We start from the raw sequence: 25,018 nt of genomic DNA, 5'->3' as shown, positions 1-25,018 counted from the left end.
TTATAAGATTCACATCAAAGGTCACCTCCTCTGAGAGGACTCCTACACTCCCTCAGGCCAAATTATTTGCTTCCTCCCTGATACTAATATATTTTTACCATGGCAGAGTTTTTCAGGGTGCATGATCTTTTTTCAGGTATTTATATCTCTGTACCTTCTATAAATAATCTAGTGCACAGCTGCCCAATAGATCTTCCTGCAGTGATACTGCGGTATCTGTGTTGTACAACGTGGTGGCCACAAGCCCCACGTGGCTACTGAGCAGTTGAAATGTAGCGAGTGTTACTCACTTTATTTTATTGAAATTTATTTAAATTTAAATCGGAACAGCCACGTGGGGCTAGTGGCTACCATATTGAATAGTGAAGACCTAGTGCATAGCAAAGCAGCAAATAATAATTCCTCAAAAAAAAGTTCACCAAGTGAATGAATCATCCGTGAAAAACACATTGAGCAAAGAAAAAACACTTGTATAGCTCCGTTTTTGTTTTTCTTTTTCACCACATACAGACTCACGTTGGTTTACTTGATTAATAAACATGTCTATGAATACACATTCAACAAAATATTATATAGCTCCACTCTCAAGATCTATCCCATATTTTATCTTGCGCAATAATGTGTATTACAAACCACATTTTTTTTTTACTGAAAGACTTTTTAAAGGATGCTAACAACTCTGTGTAAATATTTAATTTATAATTGTCTGTCCCTGCTCTGCAATCCTTTTTTTCCCCCTCTGTACTGTTCACTGATAAATCCCAAGTGACTAGCTCAGGGCCTAGTAGGGACTCAATAAATATTTTTTGAATGAATGAATGAATCATGCCTACTGGGGCATCTTTGTGAAGTGTGAAAATCGAATTTACAAATCGCTTTCAAATATGTAATTTTTATGAACACAGTGTAATCATTAAGGAAATAGGTACGTTAAATTTTGTAGCCATTAAGCATCTATTCATTTTAATTCTGAAGATTTTTTTTCATTGGCATTTTGGAACAAAACCCTATCGTTTCCAATTTCCAAACAAAAACTGCCTTTGTCCTCTGAAAGGTCCTCACAACCTCCTCCAGATGCTTGACTGAAACTAGGCCTTCGACGGGGCAGAAACCACGATATTCAAAATGTTAGTTTCTAAGGGAGGGCTCTAAATCGGTTATTCTTCACGCCAATTAAAACGGAGATTGAAAGCTCCGCCCAAGGCTTAAGCTCCCGGAACCGAGACCTCAGTGAGGCCAGGGAAGCGCGTCCGCCAACCCGGAACCGCAGGACCCCAAACTGGAGGACCCGCGAGGCCCAGGGCGCCCGCGCCGAGGCCCCGCCCCACGGAGGCCCCGCCCCACGGAGGCCCCGCCCCACGGAGGCCCCGCCCCCGGTGCTGCCATAGAAACCCAGAAAGCGCCATGGCTGCCGCGGGTCTGGGAGGAGAGCTTTTGACGCTGCCGGCGGCAACCGTACCCAAGTCACCGTCACTTGCGCCACGTCCAGCCGCTCCCATGCGAGGGAGGCCTAAGAAGTGTCTGGTCTATCCGCATCCGCCGAAGAGCTCCCGCGTGTCTCCGTCGGTTCTGCGCTGGCTCCAGGGCCTGGATCTCAGCTTCTTCCCCAGAAACATCAGCAGGTGCTGGAGCAGGGCCGGCCCCCGCCGCCTGGCGGGAGCCTCGGTCGGAGCAGAGCAGCCCCGGGGCCCGCGCAGGGGCTTTCTCCAGGGATTGCCCCCGCCCACTCACCACACACACACACACACACACACACACACACACACACTCCTTGCTTTCTTAGGGAGCTGACCTAAAAAAATAGGATGGAGCATTTCACTCAATCGATCAATCAATCAATCATTACATAGACTTAAGCTACTACAGACTGCTTTGGTGACTACAAAAAAAGTAAGAGTCCAGGCTCTTTCTTCAGAGACACTGGACATTAATACTAGTGGCCGTTAATATTTGCTCTGGGAGTGCAAACTAAATTCCATAAAAATAATGACTTTGTTGCAGGCAAGGAGTCTGGTTTACTAATTTCGGTATTCCTCGAGAAAGACACGCCTGAAATTTTCAGTGTGCGTAGGTATCACATGGGCATCTTGTTAAAATGCAGGTTCGATACAAATTAATAGTTTGGGGTTCATAAAAAGAACACCATGGCCTTTGGTGTGTGTCATCTTACCCAAAGGCTATTCCATAGCAGGTCCTCCTTGGAGCAATGGTCCAACAAAATTCTGTAAGTTGCTGTCAGTATAGGATATTAAATTGGTGTTAATGAACCGTAATCACAAACTGTGTAAGTAACTGCGTTTTATTTCATTTCCTTATTGTTATGGATCAGGGATTTTTCAAATGGCTTCCTGATAGCAGAAATATTCACTGTACACTACCTCCAGGACCTTAAATTGTCATCCTTTAAAAATGGGACTTCTTTAAAAGTCAAGTTGGATAACTGGACACAGTTGGAAAAGGTAAATTAGCAATCAATGACACTTTTAACTGTTGAAAAGTTTATGTTTGAAGAGGTGTATTCTTGAGGTCGCGGATTTCTCTGTATATGCGTGTGTGGCCGTGGTTTAGGACGCAATGCAGCTGGGTAGGCAGCTTGTTTCTTTGTATTGAAAAGAAGGTTATTAAAGTTTATGTCATGAGTCACCTGTGAAACTGAGCATACTCATTTCAAATTGGAGTGGGATATGATGGTTGATTTTCTTGCTGAGTAATAATAACTTTTAATAATTAACATGTTAAACCTCAAAGTATTAGTTGAGGATTAAAGCGGGATTAAAGTGAATTCACAGTAATTGGAGATTTTTATAGAACTTCTTATGGTGAAAGTATTCTCTTTCTACTATTACAGTTCCTGGCAAGAAAAAAACTTAGATTACCTAAAGAACTAATCCACGGAACAATTCATTGTAAAGCCGGAGTACCTGAAATACTGATACAGGAGGTGTACACCTTGTTAACACATCGAGAGTGAGTTATTTGGAATTTTCTAGTAATATGATATGAAACTTTTGATAATATAAATCTTATTACTAAAATGGGGCTTGTCAACAATATTTATTTTTTTATTTCCAGAATTAAAAGTATCCAGGATGACCTTGTGAATTTCACAGACTACAGTTACCAGATGCAGTTGCCCCTGGTCTCCAGATCGACAGCTTCAAAATCTATTAAAGATAACATTAGGTTATCAGAATTAATAGGCAATCCGAACAAGCTCAACAATGAACGTAAAGTAGAGTTCCTCTTCCTTTTACAAATGTTGCAAAGAAAATTGAGCAGAAAACTGAATCCAAGTAAGTTTTCTTGGAAATGGTCAACTGGGTTCTTCCAAGCTTAACAAGGCTCTTCTTGAGCACAGATGAAAGAAAAGCCTGCCACTGCGCCCTGATTCATAGACTGTTGTAATTTCATCTACTGCGACTTTTATTGTCATTAATTCAGTCATACCTATTACCATATATGTATTCATATCTATCATATTATTTTGTGCTTTTAATTTGTTCTCTGTTTCTTGTTTTTGTCTTACCTATTTTTCTTCTTCTTTTGGACTGAACTTATATCCAAAGACTTTTTTCCTCCCTACGAATTTGGAAAATTATAAAATTTCTAGGGTAGCACTCTCTTTAGTGCTACCCTAGAAATTTTAACATGCATATTTATCTTAGTCTAAGAGTAGTATCTTTATTCTCTTCCTCAAACTGTAAGGACCTTACAACACTAGTACAACTGGCCACTCCCTACCAGCCCCCTCCCCACTTCAGTTCTTTTGTTGTTCAGTATTTTCGTTTTGTCAAGTTATTTTTTTAACACCGCAAAATCAGGTATCATTATTTTTTATACCGAATATTTGCTTACATTTAATCTATCTATTACTTCCATTCCCTGGGTCCTTTTGTCGGAATTCCTGGAACGAAACACAACCATTCCATTTAGTCATCAGTTTAAATGTCCATCTTAGTGCAAAGCTAACCTGTATCTCTGCTGTCTTCTTTGGAACACATTTCCTCTTTAGCCATGGATACCTCAACACTTTCGATTCTTGAACAGAATTCTGTTATCACCAGTGTTGATTTTTGAGACTGCTGATTTTAAGCAGCCAAAGTAATTAATTGTGATAATCACAGTTCTGGGAATGTTACTGACCAGGGTGGTGTTTAAGCATAAACAGGGCATGGCTGATGAGTAGAAATGACCTTGGACACGTCTTCCAGCCTCAGTGAGGGTGAGCTGCTGAGTAGGTGATCTTTAGAAGCACAGTGAAACTGATGCCCAAGTGCTGCAGTTGATAGAATTAGTTAATAAGAAATACGGGAAGCATGGAAAATAATTTTGTCACTATTTTTATAGTATAAAAATGTTTGCAAAATGAAATAGATACCGTATGGTTTCATTTATATGAAATATAAAAACATGTAAAGCTAACCTATGATGATAGAAGTCAAGGCAGAGTTTTAGTTTTAGGGTACTGTATGGGAGAGACAGGAAGGGATTTTGGGGTGCTAGCACTATACTATTTCTGGATCTGGGTGATGGCATCCCAGGTATGTATTCACTCCAAAAATTCATCAAACTGTAAACATACGATTTGTTCATTTTTCTGTACATATATTACTATTGAATGAAAGCTTATTGGGACTTTCAGTGGTTAAGACTCCGTGCTTCCAGTGCAGGGGACGTGGGTTCAATCCCTGGTGAGGGAACTAAGATCCCACATGCTGTGTGGCCAAAAAGTTTTTTAAAAATAAAATAAAAAATAAATTGGCTGAATTTTTTAAAAAAAAGCTTAACAAAAGACTAATAGGAACATAGGGATACTGTCTTTAAAGTAACTTTTTTAAAGCAACTATTTTGTGCATCAGAGATGTGAACCATGATGGAGAGGGTTATTAACCTATGTAACCACACTGCTCTCAGGAATATGATACAACAGATGTCTAAATAATTTGCTTAATTTAAAACTGTGGTGTCATATTTTGACCATGGCCATAGTGAATTTTAAAGAAAGAATTTTTGTTTACATTTTATAGAATGGTTTGAGGTCAAACCAACAGTGGGAGAATCGACTTTCAGTCATGGTCCTGCCCAAGCCTCTGGGTGCAAATGTAATTCAGTCATTTCGAAGGAAAGAGTTGCTCCTGTGTGTTGTAAGTTTTTTAAAAAGTTTTTTCACTTGTTAAAAATGATGTTTTTGTTTTATTTTGTTTGTTTAAAATTTCAAAATAGTTAAAATGTGGTCTAGGCATTCAGTCTAGAACGGTGCAGTAGGTTGATGTGTGTGCCTTTGGATAGGTGGCGGGAGCACGCTGTCCGCTAAGAACCAGTCACAACAGGGGAACATCCCAGGCCCGCGTTTCCCCGCCTGCTACTATAGGAGCCATTTCAATTCCCATTTCAGCTTGAAAAAGTGCGTCTGAAACAGGGAAAGCTCGTTGGCAGAGCTCAAAACTCAATCCTCTAGCAGCTGGATGATGAATCAGTCCTAAGGCAGATACGGACAACCTGCACACCTAGACTTCCCCATCACTTGTTTTACAAGAAGCCACGAGTTTAAATCCTGTTAATTCAGAAAGCACTCAACACCATAGCAAACTGTAGCCAAACATGGGCCAAAGGCAGCCTCTGCCTGACTTTTTGGTATAGCCTGCAAGTTAAGAATGGTTTTTATATGTTTAAATGGTTGACAACATATACCAAAATTGCACATAATGGTACTGAAATCACAGGCTGTTCATCTGAAAAGCTTCTAATTATCAAATAGAGTGGCAAAAATTAATTGTAAGAAAGGTTGTTACCTTTTTTTTTTTTAACACCTAAGTTCCTCTCTTTGTTTACCTAAATCTAGCATCTAGCAAAATAATGCGTCAAGGGAATGTAGATTTCTTAGTTGTCATTGGCCCCTCATATTAGAACTGAGTCACCTAAAGAGTCTGAGTGGCCGGCTTGGACGCCTCAGCGCAGAATTCTAGAAACCGAATTATGAATTCTGTATATTTGCCAAATCTAAGCACTATTAAAATCACGGCACTGTTGCCTCACCTGCTTTCTGAAGCAACATCCAAAAATAGTTGAGTCATATTCAGTATCAGATGCACCAAAATAAGCCCTGGGTATTTTTAGGCCCCGCCGATGACTTTTGGAGATGGTGGCATTCAGGTTCTGTATTTCCGACTACTATAATGCATGCTTTAAATATTCTGTTTACCAGGCACTTAGACTAACTTGTGCTCAGCCTGTTGCCAATCGTTCTGCATATGTCTGGTATGTTAGAAACACAGATGGTCGTATACATATTTAATAACCACAAATGGATTTTAATTTTGTTTATTTAAATATTACACCAAATACAGGTAATGGTGGCAATCCACTTAAAGAAATTCACGTGAAGCAAGCTGGAAAACATTCTTTTGACTCTGTGAAACCTATCAGAAACATGGAAAAGGAACCCAGAAGAGCACCTGTCTAATGGGCTTTGAAGAAGCGATGCCACCACCTCTTGCCACTCTAAAGGGATACAATCACCTAGTCTTGGATATATTTCAATAATAAGTAAATTAAAGGGGTGTCTTATCTATAGTTGGGCTGAAGAACGTATTTTTTAATTCAATTCAACAACCATTTATTCAACACCTGCACCTAGTAGTGTTGAAAATACAAAATCAGTTTAATTAGTATAGAATGAACAAAAATAATTTTAAAGGTACAGTTAAACATAATTCACCATGACGAGTAAGAATTCTTTCTCATAAATTTTGTAGGAATGGCGAATCTACTTTGTAATATGTTTTCCTCACTAGAAAGAAAAGAGCCATGCTACTAATATGCCTGATATTATTTATTTACACGTCATGTTCATCAACAAAATTTATTCTGAATGATTATTGCTATTATACATAGGCCCGTAGACAATCTTGCCCACTTCCATAAATAACTTTACTTAAGCCATTAAAAAAAAAATAGTCATCTTTCCTGTTGATACTGAGTTGTGGGGAAGGAAAATCATGTTTTACTTGGAATTTCATTCTGGTGTTTAGCAAACAATTTAGTTTGATTAAAAAAAATGCCTCCTGCTTGCTGCCATGCCCCACATTTTTACTGAAGGGAAACAAAAGCAGTGATATCCTGAAAGACTGATGATATTTCATATATTCTTGGTAATTTAAAATTCATATTTGGAAAATTTTCTTCAAGTGGAATTTTTCATGTTTTTATGCTATCTCATTAATAGTGTCATTTGACTTCCAAGATGAGTATTACTAATGCTGAATTCCATGAAATGCTTGTCAATTTCCAACAAAACTCTACTAGTTTTTCTGCATTTTTGAAGGCTTAGAGAGTTTAATTAGAATTTCTACCTCCAGAGACTTCCTTGTTTAATCTTACCTTTCTGGATAGGTAATATTTAGTCAAAGAAATTAACGAGAGCCCTGATGAAATCGATGACTTCTTGGGAAAGGTTTAGAAAATTATGAGAATAATTTTTAAACCATAAAATATAGTTCCTTAGGAAAGGATTTTAGAAACAAGTCTTCTGAAGCTCAGCTAGAGAAACGTCCAGAGAAAAGGATTAGATTTGGATAAACAGTCAAATAATAAGTTTCTTTATTCTCTTGACTCTGTGTTCAATCTCCTGAAAAAGCTAATCACTCATGGCCTGACCTTGGTTAAGTTCCCAAGACCCCTGTGGGACCTACGGAGAGTTTTGAAAATACAGGAGAGTCTGGAAGCTTCATTTCATTGTGACTAAGGAAATGAAGGAAGCGGGGATATGGTGAAAGTAGGTAACGTCAAGAGCTTCTTAAGATGAGTTGTGTCAACAGAAGCCAACACTTCAGGCAAATCTAAGGAAGGTCATTTTCTTCACAAAGATCTTTGACAGAAGGAAGCAGTGAACTATTCTAGGAGCTACAGCAGCCCCTATAGGGACAGAACCTTTCAATCAGTTGGCAGAATGCTTATCACGGGAATGGAAGCCTCTGTGATATGCTATTTGTATTAATTAGTAAGCCTCTTTTTTCTCTCTTTTATACTAATTCTGGGGTTTATTGTAGTCAGTGTTTCTTACAAGTGGAGAATCATCCTCGTGAACAGTCCAATCACATGATTTTTCTAGGTTTCTAAGCAGGGTAATAACCCAGATGGACAGCACAGCCCTTCATACCTCTGATGACTTTAACCCAGAATTTAGCGAGAGATGGTGTCCTCTCTATGGTGGTTCTAGGGACAAGACTCATGTTCATCTTAGCAGTTAACTGTGTCATATCTGGCTTTAACTGCAGTATTTATTAAAATCATTGTCTAATGAGACTTCTTTCATAAAAGCATACTTAAACTTGCAAACTAATTTGTCCACATTATCAGTAATATGGACACCTTCAAATAAACCCAAGTTCATGTTCTTTGGGTTTTCATGCATACTAAATATAACAATGAAATTTAACTTTATAAATTTTTAAAACTTTTGTTTTTCATATTGAGACACATACAGATCAACATAGTCAAATGACATTTTATGAAGAATTAATAGTCATAATATTAAGGTGTAGAACATTGTTGAAGTCAAGGAATAATAGAATTGCATTTGAATCAATCAAATTTCGGTTTTAGACAAATATTGGGTTATACCTCAATGGTCTTCATATGATAAACAGTTGTAAGATCTTTTTCATACTTTATACATTAAAATATTATTTCCTGCATTCATTAAAAATACAGAAGAATGTAACAATTGTTTATATATGTATAACTTAATATCTTTGAAGTATTTAAAGCACAAATTAGGGTTTTTAATCTATTTTAAAACAAAACAGAGAATGATAGTAGGATTTAGACTGCCAGTTTTTAAGTGAGGAGATTTCAGTACATATATGACAATTAATAATACCCCTCACCTAAAAAAAAAAAAAAATCTGAATTACACGTATCACTAAGGGTTAAAAAGTACTTCTCAGATACGATTTACATTACCCATTGCATCTCTGAGTTGTATACATTCTCTTCTATAATATTAACTATTTTCTTTATAAAATGGAATTTAAGGCTAAAATGCTTTTTTTGTGGAGTTAGAAGTAGGTCAGTGTGATAGACAGGTACATAATATATATTGTTTTCTGTTTTAAGAAGCTTAAGAAAAATTTTAAAGTATTTTAAATGCAACAAGTTTAAAGATAATAAAAACCACCATTATTCTAGTTATATGAGCTCACTCCCTAATTAGACAAAACATCTGTATTATAAATCTTGTAAAACAGCTTGAGAATCAAAGTACTATTCTTCCTAGTGTGCATTCATTTCATAAATTTCGAAGTCAGAATTCTAGTACAATTGAAATACGTGTTGTCACGCCTCAGGCTTTTTAAAAATATCGACAGATGTACTATTTTAATAAATATTTTTAAAACTTGAATTTACATAATATATCCCAAATTTTGACTAATATCCTATTTACTTACAGAAATTTATTTGAAACTAATTTTCATCAAATAAATTGTTTATTATAACTATATTATAATGTAACTTGATTAGAGATTATGTGAATATTAAATACATTAATCAAAATTAATATTCATAAATACCAAATATCTTTTAAAATAGTGAACTATCATCAAATGCAAATTTTCACATAGATTTCACTGCATTCTGTGTTTTTCACCTCCAATTTTTTTCATGCTTTTATAGCCTATTCCTTTATAATTAGACATTTGAGTTTCAGCTACAGAACTTGGAAATGTTTTCTCTTTAAAAAAATAAAACTCAAAAGTACTTTGCGTACCCATTTATTGATATATATTAAACTTATAACTGAAAACTTCGATTAAATATGAGCTAAAACTAGTGGTTTACTATACATTTTATAGAGGACAATACCAGTGTTTGTTAACTTGAAGATCAGTTGTACACACCTTACATTTCGATTCTTCAAGATATTCAGTCACCCAAATACTCTAAGTGCCTGCTGCACGTCAAGCACTATTCTAGGTGTTGCACTATTTTATAAGTTTCAGTGTTTCAACAATAGAATATTTGGTACCTTTTGTGCTTTGTGAAAAGTTTATATGCTCTTTTAGATTTGTCAGTCCTTTATAATTTAAATATTACCTTCCTCCCAAATAAGGAGACACCTGTTTTTCCTTGAAATTATATAAATATTTTATTTGTTGAAGTTAACGAATAAAATCAACTGTGAGTCCCCACTTCCCACCTCCTCTTCCAGACCTTTGGCTCTTGGACAGCAAAGGCTAAAGGTAATACTAACCGGAAAAAGGTCTTTAAAAAAACAATTAAGTGTGAGAAAAACCTTCTGTCAAAATGGGTTGAGCCGTATTCCAGTCCCCAAAGGGGAGAATGGGTTCACCTTTGCCCACATCAGAGCATCATTCAAGGAGATCGTGGATTTCCCATCTTCAAGGAAAAATACAGGGCCCTGCACAGTGAGAGTTAAGGGAAGAGAAGATGAGATTATGAATTTGCAATATGTTTTTAAACTTCCAGAAACAGACTCACGCTAATAAAAAACCACTGGTGATATTTAAGCAACACTGATAGGAAATTTAAAAATAAGGGAACAATGAGATTCTTTGAATTGCCACCAAATAGAGAAACATTTTAAAATATCTTAACATTATGCCCTGATGTCTTTCAAAATAGAATTTAGTTTTATCATTTGAATTCTTTAATTACAATGGCGCTGTCAGTGGCAATAGGTATTGCTAACCTATTAATTACTACAAAGTTAACATTTATAAAGGCATATATGCCTAATAATAGACTTTAATATACTTCACTCTTTTAATCATACAGCCTACATCAATACAGCTGGGTAAATTATTTCAGCCAGAAATTCAACCTGCTCTCCAGAAGATGAAAAATACACTGCTTATATATGTGTATATATAATTTAAAGTCCTGTCAACCCTGTGATTTACTAGCATATCTATAATTTAGTTATATCAGCTATTTTGTTTGTCGAGGGTAGTTCTGAAGAACTAAATCCAAAAAAAAACTTTCAACGTGTATCTCCCAGCTCTTAGAAGGAAAAGCATGATTTTACAAACACAAAATGGAATAAAAACTTACTTTCTTCATTACTTTCTAAAGTTATCAGGTTTTTTTATCATGATTTCAAATGATAACAGCTTGTTGTTAGTAAATTATTTCTAGATATTAGAAAATCCATTACACCAAGTAGGCAGCTTCCTATTTACAGGTACTTGAAATTTTAGTTTTAAGCAGAACACACTGATTTTCTGCAGGAACAGAAATATCCTAGGAGGGTAGCCCCCACTCTGAATCAGTCATTTGTGCCCTAGTGTATGTAAGATAGTGAGTAGGTCCTTTCCTAATGTGTGTGTGAGTGCAGAGAGGTTAGCCTGTGGAGGTCATCTGTCTGTCTCAGATGGAGAAAAAGTCCTGAAGAGGAGAAACAGGAAAGTGTCGAGCTCTAGAAGTACATGCAAGGCGGTGAGTGGCACTGAAAATGTATTCTGAAAACTGCATAATGGTTTTTGCTCTTAATCATAAGTTCTTGAATTTACTGCTTTGGTTCTTTATCTCTGAACATAAGTGGATAAGCACGTATACAGCTATGTGTTCTGTCTGTGGTTTGGAATATATTGTTGTGTTCTGAAGACTTAGTTTGTTTCCGGCATCAAGTCAAGCTATAGTTAGAGTTTACATTAGCAGCAAGATATTTAATTGGAGTGATTATCCCCCCACGTACCTTTCTCCATTGACCTGGCATGTCAGTGTTAGAAATGTAATTAGCTACGTTACATCAGAAATACAAGAATCCACTTAGTAATATGTGAATGTGCCCAAGAGGTGGCGTTCTTTTAGTCCCACCTGGTCTCCATTAGCATTTCATGGGGATTCAGCTTTGTTCACTTCCTGGGGACACCTACAACCGGTCCTGGCTCTGGGATGATGAAGGCTCCTCTATTTTCTGGAGATAATGGCACCCCTGGGTCACACTGGGAGGCTCTGGCATCGTTCACCATCATTACTTTGACGGGGCATGAGGGACCATTCCTTGGGAATTAGCCATCCCTCATGATTGATCCCCGTAATTTTTAATTGCTGAAAAGTTCAGTAAGTCAGTGTAAGAATATGCATAATATATCAATGATATATTATACATCTATCAGTTTTTAATTGCTTTCTTTGTGTTTATAAAACAAAAATGGAGACTATAAAGTTAAATTTAATCTACTGAGATATAATAATTTGTAACTGTGTTGATTGTTGCTTTGTCTTTCTTATTTAATTTCCCTAAGGATATGATCTATATGTCTTTTAAAACATTTGTTACTAAGTATATCTATTATATGAATTGCTTTTATGATAACAGTACAATGACCATGTCTCTGAATTTATTTCAAGGAGAGAGAAAACATTTATACCAAATATGGAAGCATTAAGGGCAATATTTTCTCACTGGGCCTCAGGTCTCTTTATAGGTACCTACTTTTATTCAGGTTGTGCTTATTTTAAGATCACATTTCAAAAACTAATGAAACAAATAAAAAAGATGAACGTGCACAATTTATGCCTGACATTACGCTGTACCTGGATTTTTAATCCTGTGAGACAAGAGATGTGAATATCAGAATGGCTGGGAAGATTTGATCCGGTCACATAATCTGGTCCAATAATTCCCCTGAGTGGTTCTTCTTTTAGTCTCTTCAGTAAAGTTGCATAAACCGCTCTTTGTGAATCAGAAGGGGGTGTATATGGAGATTCTTCTGATGATCTATATTTTCAACAGATATTCCATTTTTAGTTTTGTAGAATCACAGGGTTGTTAAGGTTTAGATTAAAAAACAGTCCCTGATGGGGCTTCCCTGGTGGCGCAGTGGTTGAGAATCTGCCTGCCAATGCAGGGGACACGGGTTCGAGCCCTGGTCTGGGAAGATCCCACATGCCGTGGAGCAACTAAGCCCGTGAGCCACAACTACTGAGCCTGCGCGTCTGGAGCCTGTGCTCCGCAACGAGAGAGGCCGCGATAGTGAGAGGCCCGCGCACCGCGATGAAGAGTGGCCCCCGCTTGCCACAACTAGAGAAAGCCCTCGCACAGAAACGAAGACCCAACACAGCCATAAATAAATAAATTAAAAAAAAAAAAAAGAGTGGGGTAAAAAACAGTCCCTGATGATTATTTAGTTCTCCTTTATAAAACATGGCAAATCAACTTTAGACTCAATTTACAGTAAAATGAAGGACTTAAAAAAGGCAGGAAAGAGCGTTGTAAATTATTACTGAATATATGCTAAACAGCCCAAGATTCATTATCCTGCCGAGATGAATAACGAGACAACCGAATTTTCAATCAGTTTGTCTGTAACATTAAGTGATACCTTCTGTATCCCAGTTTTTATATCAGATTCACTCACCGGTTGATGGATTGTGTGCAAGCTCTCCACGCATCCAATTCCTCGGAAAGGTGTTCAATCTTTATAGGCACTGACACCTTCCGACGTTTCAATAGCTGACTGAAACATGTGAAAAAGAAATTAACATCTGCCATCCAAGACAAAGATAGCAAAAGAGCAAATGAACTTTAAATAACTGCCATTTCAGATTTAACAACTGTTGTTCACAAATCTATGTGTATATGTAAATATATACATGTAGGGGTGTGTGTGTGTGTGTGCAAGTCCCTGGCAGGTCAAAAATATTCAATAAATATTGGTTGGATGAGAGGCCGAGCATTGCTGAGTAACAGCCACGGCCAGCTACGGTGTGGTCCAGTGTGTCTCCGTATTAAAGATGACTCTTAGAAAGCAAGTGGAACAGTAAGAGAAGAATGCCAGTTAGCGGAAAGCAATGGAAATGCTGATTTCAATCCTTTAAAGACGGGGATGTGTGAAAAGAAGCAGTGAGACAGCGACAGCAGTGATTCATCACATCTGTGTATAGAAAACTGGAAATCAGATACAACGTTGGGGTTAATCATGAGGCTGGAGATAAGGAATTGCTAGTCCTAGTTCCCATAAGTGACAAACTCACTATGTTTTTCAAGGAACTAGTTGGTTGAAATTTAAAAGTAAAAGCTGTTTAGGAGATACAAAGAAAAAGAACATAAGACCTCACAGATGATATAAGACTAAAAGTAAGCATTTCTATCATTTATATCTTATGTTTTTAATTCTTGCTGGTTGTCATCATTCTTCTGGGACACGATCAGAATTGGTGAGAAAAAATATATAAATACCCTCCCCACACACACACATACCCCTAACATTTCAGTAATATTATCTCAAATCAGTTGGTAGCTTGTTTTTTTTCAACCTCAAATTATTGACTTAAAATTTTTTTATTGATAACGTAGCCTGGCTCCAAAACAAATTCGTTAAATCATATGGTTTCCCCGTCTACAATTCTGCACTTGGTAGTACTTTGTCTGCCCAGTAGTTTTTGATGATCTACTGTAGAGAGAGCATTGTTAAAGAGTGAAGAGAAAAACCAAGGTAACTAGGTGGAGAGGGCACTGTGAAAATACCAGAGAAAAGCTTACATGTGTACAGGGAATCACAAGAGTTTCAGTTTGGCTGGAGTAGAGAACATGTAGAAGGACACAGTGGGTGATAAGGATGGAATTTGACTTCTGTGGAATTTCGAAGTAAGACTAAGGATCTAAAATGTTATCTGTTCACTAGTGGGGAGTCTCACCATCAGGGAGGCTAATGCAACTGTTGTAGGGGTGACAGGAGGAGGGGGGTAGGGTGACTAGAGGAAGGGCTACCACAGGGGACAGTTAGTGAAGACAGTAACTGTGGGTCCCAGAGAATGAGAAACGTGCGGGTGTGGGAATTTACTGCATAATTGGATGTTGACGGCGAGGAAGAACACCTAATCCTGATTCTGGACGACAGAAGTATAATGACATCATCAGAAGAAAGAGCGAACCCAGGAGGAATAGATGTGAGAAGGAAGATGGCTTTAATTCTGAGCGCACTGAGGTCAGGGAGCTGCTGGGTGTCCAGCCAGGCGCTGTACCTGCGTACAGAAGGGTGAGTTGTCCGCACAGAGGTGAGAGGGTGGGTTCTGAGGGACAGAGTACAGGCAGGTCCTGGAGTTCGCGTTTCTCCCTCTGAACTATCACGTTTCTAACCCAGCCACACTGTCTCAAGTCTCTCCTGCCTTAGGAATAAAATGCCTTCCTTGTACTGGTGATATCTTTTCAAGGGACCATTTTCTCTCCTTCATTACCAAAGTCATATAGAGCTGAACACAGCTCATCAAATAATATTAATTCCATGTGATACATCCTACTGTTCTCACAATATATTTTCTAAATAGTGTTAAAAGTTGCTTTCGAATTGTGGTCATGCTGCCGGCGTAGATCTCTCCTTGAGAGCCCTGACAGCAGGAATCTCTGCTGCCCCCTGGTCAGGCCCACAGCTACACCAGACCTCCCCACCAGGGGCACTGGATTTTATTTTTGAGTATGACAAGCTTTAAGCACAATGGCTGATGTTCAGCAAGCTGTTAGAAAACACAGGAGTTTGGCAGGTAGGTTATACCTGAATACAATATACTTTTCTACTGCATTTTTCTACTGTAGAGATGGGAAAGCTAAAATACACAGTTTTTCATCTTCCTTTGAAAGTAGGGTTACACAGCCCTGGCCAGGGGGTTGTAGGTGCACAGCCCTAAGGAAGACTTTCCTGCCTGAATCAAAGGGTCCTGCCCTCTGCGGTCTCCATCCTTTCACCCTTACCACTCCTTCTGCTTCGAATGTAGACCTAATACCCAGAGGGCTGGGAGCTACCTGGTAACCCTGGGTCACTCAGGCAAGAGGAAGGAAGACAAGAATGTCGGAGCCGAAAGAAGGGAAGAATCCAGATCATCGATGGAATCTGCCCGAGAATGCCTACCTCAAGTGTCTTGACACAAGACCAGGAAACCTTAGTGTTTAAGCTAGAATTAGGATTTCTATTATTTACACCCCAGTTCACTGCTAATTCATATCGTTTACTGCTGCTTTATTATGAAGCACATGCTTAGTAAATAAATGGATGAGTGCAAGATGTATTTGTTGCTTCTATGATGCACTTAGACACTAACCGTCTCAGTGAAAGGCACTTCTCTAATTTCACAGTAGAAGAGAACCTGCTTTTACCTCGTGTACTCATAAAGTGCCGGGACGATGCTTTGGTACTGTCTTCTGATAGCCAGCAAAGCACCAACGTACCCACACAATATCAGCAATTCGTTTCGAGCTCTAAAAGAGAATATATTTATTTTTAAAGATGCCATAACTTGAGGTACAGCACATTGCTCTCATATACAGTTACTGTACTTGTGTCTCTGTATTTTGATGGGTGACATTTATAGCAAAATATGCTTAGAAAATTTTCTAAACTTGAAGATGTTTTATTCATCAGTTAACTCCTGTTCAGACATGTACACAATAACATAAATTGTATTTTGAAATAAAAGTCTTTACATAATATTTAACTCTGCCTTCTTGTTTTTCTCTCTTCCTTGTCTGTTCCTCCATGTAATTTCTCCCCGAGTAATGCACTGGGTCGGATTGACGGATTCCTGGCATACTGTGCAGACCGCAGGCAACGGCAGAGAACGCCTCCTGCACACCCAGCTGGGGAAGCTTGCCAAAGTTTCACAGGCTCTGCACCATCTTTTCCACATGGCATTGCAACAAAAATAGCCCAAAACCTCTAGTATAAATATATGTGGTCTCGGGATTTTAGTTACATGGATAACAATATCCTTAAATGATACTTGAATTCAAGGATAGTGTCTATTTTTTACTTTCTAGCACTTGCACTTCTTTCCCCAACCTAGTATGCTTTGCACACATGGAGATTTAAGAGATATGACCACTAGACAGACCACCGAGGACATGAGGTCCAAAACCATCCCAAAGCTCCAAATTGGTCCTATTTGAACCAGGTGTGTATGTGTGTGTCTGTGTGTACATACACATAACACACTAGGTATTAGGAAATGGGACCACTAAGATTTACTATTTGTTTCAAACTGACCTCTGTATTTTTACCTAAGGATAACACAAATTAAAATGTAATTTTTCTACACGTGCACCTATCTGTCCAAGATGATCTTATTTCCTGATCTGAACACCAAAAACAATACAGGCGGGATCTTCCCTGGTGGCGCAGTGGTTAAGAATTCGCCTGCCAATGCAGGGGACATGGGTTCGAGCCCTGGTCCGGGAAGATCCCACGGGCCACGGAGCAACTAAGCCCGTGCGCCACAACTGCTGAGCCCACGTGCCACAACTACTGAAGCCCGGCGCCTAGAGCCCGTGCTCCGCAACAAGAGGAACCACCGCAATGAGAAGCCCGCGCACCGCAACGAAGAGTAGCCCCCGCTCGCCGCAACTAGAGAAAGCCCGCGTGCAGCAACGGAGACCCAATGCAGCCAAAAATAAATAAATTAATTTTAAAAAAAAATACAGCCATTCTGAAACATTACATAAGCTCAGTTACGCATTTTGGAGAAAAAGTACTCACTCAGTACATGTATGCAGGACTAATTTTTCAGTACGAACATAACTCAGTAGGTCAAGAACAGGGTAAATGGTATCCAAAGTCCAATTTGAACTACTGATATATTCTGGCAAAATAAAACCAAATAAAAGATTCTCTAAATAATAGGATTAAAACTTGTTCATCCAATTTTTAACTTATGTAATTGATTCTTTTCTGGTCGACGCTATCTACTTCTTTATTTTCTAGATCACAATCAGGTCCCGGTACCAAACACTCAGCAATCTCTTTGCTCTTTAAATTCAGGATGGCTAGTGCTTGGTTTTAAGCCTTTTTATCAATATGAAAGAAAATACCAAATAAAAGAGTAGATTTTAAATTATACTACCAACTGAACACGTACCTTTGATGAAGTCAATACCAATAGGAAGGGCTTTTTCAGGTTCTTGACTTAACAAGTAATACTTTATAGTTTCAAATATATTGCCATCGGCATGGGCTGTCTCAGCTAATTGCATACATTCTTCTACTGTGGGTAGCTTGCACTAGAAAATAATTGGTTTAATGACACTGTTACTAAAATTTATAGGGATAAAAGCAATAGTATTAAGTGCTAAATGTTTCCAATATGCCTCCTCATTAAAGTTGCTGAGAACGGATGTAAATGAAATAATTTGTACCAAAAGCATACATTTATGGGAATATCTTTAAGATCTAATAACAATAAATAGGGTATTACCTAATGAGCCAGTAGTTTTAATCATACAAATACCTAATAAAAGAGGCGGAAGTAAATTGTCCTGATTGTGATACTAGAATTAGCACCTGCAAATGTAATTGAACAGGAAATGCTGAAATGAGTTACTTTAGAACAAATATACCGACCAGTCTCAAAAACTACATTAAATGTAGAAAACATAAAAGGTGCATGCTTACGTGTTCTCTACACAGTGATTTACTTTCACTTGGCCTTGAGACAAAGCAACTTTATTTTGAGCAGGACAAGCTCTCAACGTTTTCAGCTTTGACATTCCGAAATGCCACAAAGTGGAGATTTGAGCCTATGAAATTTCATTACCGTAAAATGAAAAGCAACACTCCCCGTCTTTTCAAATAATTTTTTTCTGTTAAAACTGAGAGTCTACTCCTCCCTCATGTAAGTTTTTCTGCTTCCATAACGTACACAGGAATTAAGTTATAAATTAATGACTTAATAATTAATAACTCAAATCAATACTTTAACTTATAATTAAGTTATAAATTAATTTTAGATAAAACTCTGACATGTTCATGATATTTGCAGTTTAGGTGTTAAAGTTTGTTGGTTTGTTTCTAAGCAACACAGGCACAGTTTACTGCTGTCTTACTGGTCTTTGGCAACCACTGAGACGGAGCTTCCGCTGCAAAAAATATTTTGTGCTGTGACCGCAGATGATGTGGTTCGTCCACAGTTGGGTCACCCGTCTCCTCTGCTTTGAGATTTGTCACTCTAGTTCCTCCTCACTAGTTTTTACATCCCCTTAAGTTACTAAGATGGTTTATTCAATTTGTTTATTAATGCGTTTATCCCACAGCTTCATATTTTCCGTTGTTTAAAATGTAAGTAAACTGAATATTTTAGATCCCTCAAACTCTCTCCAAAAAATTACAACAAACTAAACTAAAAGAGCTCTCATGTATGTGACATTTCATATTGTTTCCCCATCTTTATTCACTGAATGCCAGTTATTTACTGAGCAACTACTATGTGCTAGGAACTGTGCCTGGTTAGAAAGAGAAAAGTTTCTTCACTTTGCTATATGCTCTGAGAGTAGAGGGAATTAACAAATGGTTCCCACTGAAATTTCATTCTGACACAGAATATGATAAGAAGAGTAGGTTGATCATTCCTGTAATTCTTATCCTATCTTAAAATTCTAAAAGCTATATGACTTAATATTTAAATATAATTTTTAGGGGAGTTCCCTGGTGGCCTAATGGTTAGGATTCTGGGCTTTCACTACCATGACCCGGGTTCAGTCCCTGGTTGGTGAGCTGAGATCCCGCAAGCCACATGGCGCAGCCAAAATATGTATATATATATATGTATTTATGATTTTTAGTCTTACTTGTGGAATTCTCCAGAGTTATTAACACCTTTACTCACATACTAACTAGTCTTTCTAAAGAGTTATTAATGAAGTCTGCAAGAGAGTCCAATTATACCCTTTCAGAATGTGTGATGAAAAGACCAGGTGAATACTGTGTTTGTCCCCTCATTAATAGTTGTGTAAACATAGACAAGGACTTAGCCTCTCTTAGCCTCCGTACTAACACCGCACCTCTGGCCTCAGAGAATATGTCAGTGTACACTGAAACACTACACAGTAAATGTAAAGGATAATTGAAAAATATCCACTCCTGCCTCCTTCCATATGCATTTTAATTTCAACTTAAAAATAACTTTTGTCATGTTTATAAAGCAAAGCACAGCTCATTTAAAAAGTGATTGACAGAGCAAAGTGTATAAAGAAGTTAAAATCACCTATAATCTCACAACCCATTGGTAACTTCCAACATTTATCCTTTCGCAAGTATTTTCCCTGATACCATAAACATACACAGTCACATACACACACACACACACACACACACACACACACACAGACTCACACACATTTTTGGTCTATCTGTATTAACAAAATACTCAGTTAGTATCCCTTGTTGAATGAATAGGGCCAATTCCCCACTGCAGGGAAAATCAAGGTTCATATAAGAAAACTCTGTTATTTTGAGAGTTAAAGATGAGAAAATGTTCTATTTATATCATCTTTTTCTTAAAAGAACTGTACTGTGCTATAAATAAAATAAATATGTACACAGTTGATTTTCCAAATGAAAATCATATGGTGTGTACATAGTTTTATCATCTGCTTTTTATTTACTTGTTTTATAGCCATCTACCAATGTCAATAAAAATAGAACTTCATGACCTTTTTAATGGATTAATAGCACTGAAATATAGAAATGTACTGTAATTAATACAGTCTCCCTATTGTTGAACATTTTGATTGCTTTTATATGTAATCTTGGTATATAAATTCCTGTATTCTGTAATGGAGCATTTTTAAAAAGCACTTTAGAATAAGCAGGCCAATTTTATTATACTTCACTAATTCTTTTAAAGATCCTAAACTGCCTATTTTTAAAGTTAGCATACCTGTACCTTAAGATGCAAAGTGGAAAGGGCTTGGGATGGGAAGTTACAAATGTTGAAGTTCTCACCCCACCGTTAACTAGTTACAAGTTCCTTACCTTCTCTGAGTTCACCTTCTTTATAAATTAGGAACAGTATCCCCTGCTTTTCAGGGTTTCATGAGAATTAAGTAACAGATAGATAACAGATAGATGTGAAAATTTAGAACAGTTCCAAACATATAGTAAAAACTCAATAAATGTTCTTCCTTATTGTTATAATTTTTGTTGTCTTTATGAGAGGATTCTGATGGGACCGTACATTCATTTCTCTGCGTGCGTCACTATTTGACCAAACCTAAAGCTAATTAAATCACAGCACTGCATTCCAAACTAGAATACTTAATATCATCGGCATACCTTCTCATGAAGATCGTCTATCTCTTCGATACACCCCGGGTAGAAAGCACAGAGTTTTACTAACTGTAGTTCACTATCAGGAGTCATTAGGAGAAGATCAACTGCCAAATTCCTATGCACATAACAAAAGGGGAAACTTCAATGAGGAAAAAAAAGCCTAAAAATAACATTTTAGAACTATTTCAAAGGAAGAAGACTCATTACACCTCCCTTGCTTTTCTATTTACATAAAGAGTACTAATTTCCTACTTAGTTATGAAACTCCTCTAAATGTAGATTACAGAAACCAAAGGGCATGAAGAAAAAATGTATTATGAAATTCCTAAATACTGAGCCTTTATATATTTACAATTAATTTTGTTATTATGGAATAATTCTCTAACTAAACTAAGTAGTATTAGACATGTTCTTTGGAGCGAATTATAAGGCAGACTCTGTGAAAGCTAATTCTCATCAACTTTTGCTACACTTGCCAACAATGGACAACTGTATTTTCCAGCTCACTAAAACGAATGGATATTTAGATATTTTAAGTTTAGAATGTATGGGTATTCTGCGTATTTCTTAAACTTTAGGTAGAAATCAAAGATAGAAATGCAGTTTTCCGATTTGCTTTCTAAAGATTTAATCAATGGAATAAATCATTTTGAAATCAGACATTTAAAAAATGTGTGGACTTTTCACAGCTTTACATGAAAATATTTTGTATAAAATCATTTTTAAAATTCACGAGGTGAGGGGGTTTTGGTTTCACACCTCATAAGTGAGAAATCACTCATTTTTAATGGCTTACGATATTATTATTCAATTTTCAAGAAAATGATAGACATTCAGCATGACTTCAGAATAGACAGTATTCCAGATGTGAAGTTACAAAGGCTGTTCTGCGGACTCGGAGTAAAGCCTCCTCCGCCTTCTTTGTGCGCAGCCTTCAGCAAAATCTAAATTGGTCATTCAAGTGAATAAATTATTTTAGAAAATATTAGGGAGATGTTTCATCAGAATACAGTGAGTAAAGAACAGGAATAGGGATCATTTGTATGTGTCAAATTCTCTATCATCATTAGGCAAGTAAATCTTTGAGTGTTTTTACAGGTTCCAAATTAGACTAATTCATCTGTTCTTGATAAAAAGTATGACTTTATGTTTTATGATACTAACATTTAATAGCCGTTTTTCATAATGTCCATGAGAATATAGAAATTATCATGTGCTTTTACAGTGTTTAAAAAAGCTGTGCTAAAATTCTACTTTAACTTCTATGAACTACAGACAACAGTCTGACTTTCTTATCCTAGAATCATATCCTGATACAGAGAAATTTACAGCAATTGTAGCTAATTTTATTTACTTTTTAGGCTAATTCTCTATTTATTGAAAATTCAGTATGCTAGTAGGGGAAAATGTGTGTATATATTTCTATATACTGATATAGACCAGCGAAATGATCCAAACTCTTAAATTTCACTATAGAACAGGCATTTTAATTTGCTTAGTTGAGTTAATTATTGTTTTATTGTAGAAAGCCACAGTTCATGTTTTACACAGGTTTAAAGTATAAAATCATGAGTGATTTTGTACCTAGGTTATAGGAACTGTTCTCGTTACTTTGTAGTTAGGTTTTATATAAACTATATAAATGAATTGGCATTCTGCAAAGCAATAAAGCAAAAACAGTTAATGATCATTTCTTAGTAAAGAGTTGGTATTCTAAAAATAAAATAAAATAATATGTGAATTTTTAATTGAACATTTTAATATAACTAGGTAATACCTGTATCCGGTGGATGGAAAGCTAAAAAGAAAATAAATTTGAATACCATGAATGGGCAATGACAACCAAGAAAAAGCAAACTTCTACCAGTAACTGTAAAAAACACGAAGTGTTCTCGGTTTATAAAATTACATTAGGATTAGATTTCACCTGGAAAAAAGCCAGATCCATGTATTTCAGCGTCTGAACTTTATCCTGGTTTCTGGTACACAAATCTATGGCTATATAAAGAAAGGATTCTTGGAGGGAGTTAAAAGGAAGGAGGAGTTTCTTTTATATTAAAAGCAATAAGACATACAGTCAGGTGGAAGATTTTGAAACCTCTTTAGAATTTAATATCCATGTTTTGCTACTTTTTACCTTTACTTTTTTAAAAAAAGTAATCACACTGTATTTGAATTAGATGATGACTTCTGGCACAGCGTCAGTCATTTTTGTGGATAAGTAGTGTGAGTTAGACCTCATGCTTTCGGTTGGGTCTGAGCCAACTACCATAGTTCTTGAGAGATGGAACTGGGTCCTCTCGAGGGACGGTCTGCGTTAGGTACACTTAAGTCTGAGACTGATGGTGGGGCATCACTCCATTCTGATGGGGGAGGGAGCTCTTATATCACTGTAAGATATGGGTAAAAATTAGAATAACTCTGAGACTCCCGAATCTCTCTGAAGCCCCCAGATCCAACAGGAAAGGAGACCGGGAAGCACTGCTCTTTTTCTGACTCAGCCCTGGAAGAGGAGGTGGTGTAGTGTGATAGCTGCCATAGACTGAATGTTTGTGTCCCCCAAAAGTCCTATGTTGACATCTAACCCCCAGTGGGATGGTATTAGGAGGTGGGGTCTTTGGGAGGTTATAGGGTCATGAGGGAAGAGCCGCGATGGATGGGATTTAGTACCCCGATAAAAGGGGTCACAGGGAGCTCCCTCACCCCTTCCACCACGTGAGCACAGCAAAAACGCAGCCCGTTACGAACCAGGAAGCCAGCTCTCATCAGACACCAAATCTGCCAGTTTATCTTGAACTTCTCACTCTCCAGAACCATGAAAAATAAATTTCTCCTGTTTATCAGTCACCCAGTCTGTAGCATTTCGTTCCAGCAGCCCCAGCTGACTAAGACAGTAGCTAAGAGTGCAAACCCTGGAGCCAGTTTATGTAGCTTTGAGTCCTGGCATTTCAATTTGCTTAGTTGAGTTAATTATTGTTTTATTGTAGAAAGCCACAGTTCATTTTTTACACAGGTTTAAAGTATAAAATCATGAGTGATTTTGTACCTAGGTTATAGGAACTGTTCTCATTACTTTGTAGTTAGGTTTTATATAAACTATATAAATGAATTGGCATTCTGCAAAGCAATAAAGCAAAAACAGTTAATGATCATTTCTTAATAAAGAGTTGGTATTCTAAAAATACCATTGTTGGTATTCTAAAAATCTCCATTTATGGAGACCAGAGGCGAATCAACATCTACTGTGTAGTTCTGAGTGAACTGCTGCATGTAAGCGCTTACGACGGTGCATGGCGCACAGAGAGCGGTACGGAAGTGTTAGTTAGCGGTGATGACGATTCTCATCTGTAGTGTTCAACAGTGGCGTCTGAATAGCTCCATCGTAAGAGCGGGGGCCTGTGTGCAGGGAGTGTACAGTGGGGAGAGGTGAAAGCCCTCATAAACAAGCTCATGTAGAAACTTCCCAAGGTTCTACGTGTTCTGGGGAAAGAGAAGACAGAGGTCTAAAATCATCTTTATTCAACAAACACGTGAGTGACAGCGCCATCTCCTTCCTCCACGATGAAAGACTGCCCTGAGACGTGAGGGAGAATTGCTGTGAGCTGGAGCTCCAGGTCCCCCAGGGACTCTCTCGGGTCTGCCTCTTAGAGCACAGCCCAAGTTTGTTCCAACTGTCCGGCTACACCATCTTTATTATGGCTCTCCATTAGAAAGGTGACTTTATTTTCTAAACCTCAAACTAAGACCCAAGATCTGACAAGAATGAGTGTAGACATGCAGAATTTAAAAAGTGGGAATGCGTGGTCCTGATAATCTTAAGAAGTGCACATTTACTGTCTCATGGTGCTTTATGTGTTTGAAATATTACACGTTACAACTGGGCTACTTTAGAATAAGTGATGGCAGACTTCGCTACATAGCCATGGTAGTTCTCACTCTTAATTTGTGCTCACATCTTA

At 37.4% G+C, this 25,018-nt stretch overlaps 2 protein-coding genes across 10 annotated transcripts in view; one reads left to right on the top strand and one right to left on the bottom strand.

Moving 5' to 3' along the window:
* Positions 1-1,313: 1,313 nt before the first annotated feature.
* On the top strand, positions 1,314-10,327 carry SPATA4 (spermatogenesis associated 4). Of its 2 annotated transcripts, none has more exons than XM_082374613.1 (6): positions 1,314-1,622; positions 2,330-2,459; positions 2,849-2,967; positions 3,073-3,293; positions 5,028-5,144; positions 6,348-10,327. In XM_082374613.1, exons 1-6 carry the CDS (start codon positions 1,405-1,407, stop codon positions 6,461-6,463), a joined length of 921 nt encoding a protein of 306 aa, XP_082230739.1. In that variant the 5' UTR covers positions 1,314-1,404; the 3' UTR covers positions 6,464-10,327. The 2 variants fall into 2 exon arrangements, with proteins under 2 accessions (XP_082230739.1, XP_082230740.1); XM_082374614.1 differs by lacking the exon at positions 1,314-1,622 and adding an exon at positions 1,685-2,224.
* WDR17 (WD repeat domain 17) overlaps positions 10,122-25,018 on the bottom strand; it is a 95,268-nt gene continuing 80,371 nt past the window's right edge. For 6 of the 8 annotated variants that reach the window (XM_082374589.1, XM_082374587.1, XM_082374582.1 and 3 more), the window contains 8 exons: positions 22,837-22,857; positions 21,063-21,174; positions 17,872-18,013; positions 17,493-17,595; positions 16,118-16,219; positions 13,386-13,484; positions 12,562-12,745; positions 10,122-10,420 (listed from right to left, as the gene is read on the bottom strand). In XM_082374589.1, the coding sequence (XP_082230715.1) occupies positions 10,301-10,420; positions 12,562-12,745; positions 13,386-13,484; positions 16,118-16,219; positions 17,493-17,595; positions 17,872-18,013; positions 21,063-21,174; positions 22,837-22,857 (883 nt within the window). In that variant the 3' untranslated portion in view covers positions 10,122-10,300. The remainder of the gene's footprint in view (positions 10,421-12,561; positions 12,746-13,385; positions 13,485-16,117; positions 16,220-17,492; positions 17,596-17,871; positions 18,014-21,062; positions 21,175-22,836; positions 22,858-25,018) is intronic. The other 2 variants (XM_082374588.1, XM_082374586.1) reach the window with 1 other exon arrangement.

The sequence above is a fragment of the Balaenoptera borealis genome, assembly GCF_965194805.1.
Source record: "Balaenoptera borealis genome assembly, chromosome: 21".
In the NCBI taxonomy this organism is placed as follows: Eukaryota; Metazoa; Chordata; class Mammalia; order Artiodactyla; family Balaenopteridae; genus Balaenoptera; species Balaenoptera borealis.
The sequence above is the reverse complement of the archived record's forward strand: the minus strand, read 5'-3'. Positions and strand labels throughout refer to the sequence as shown.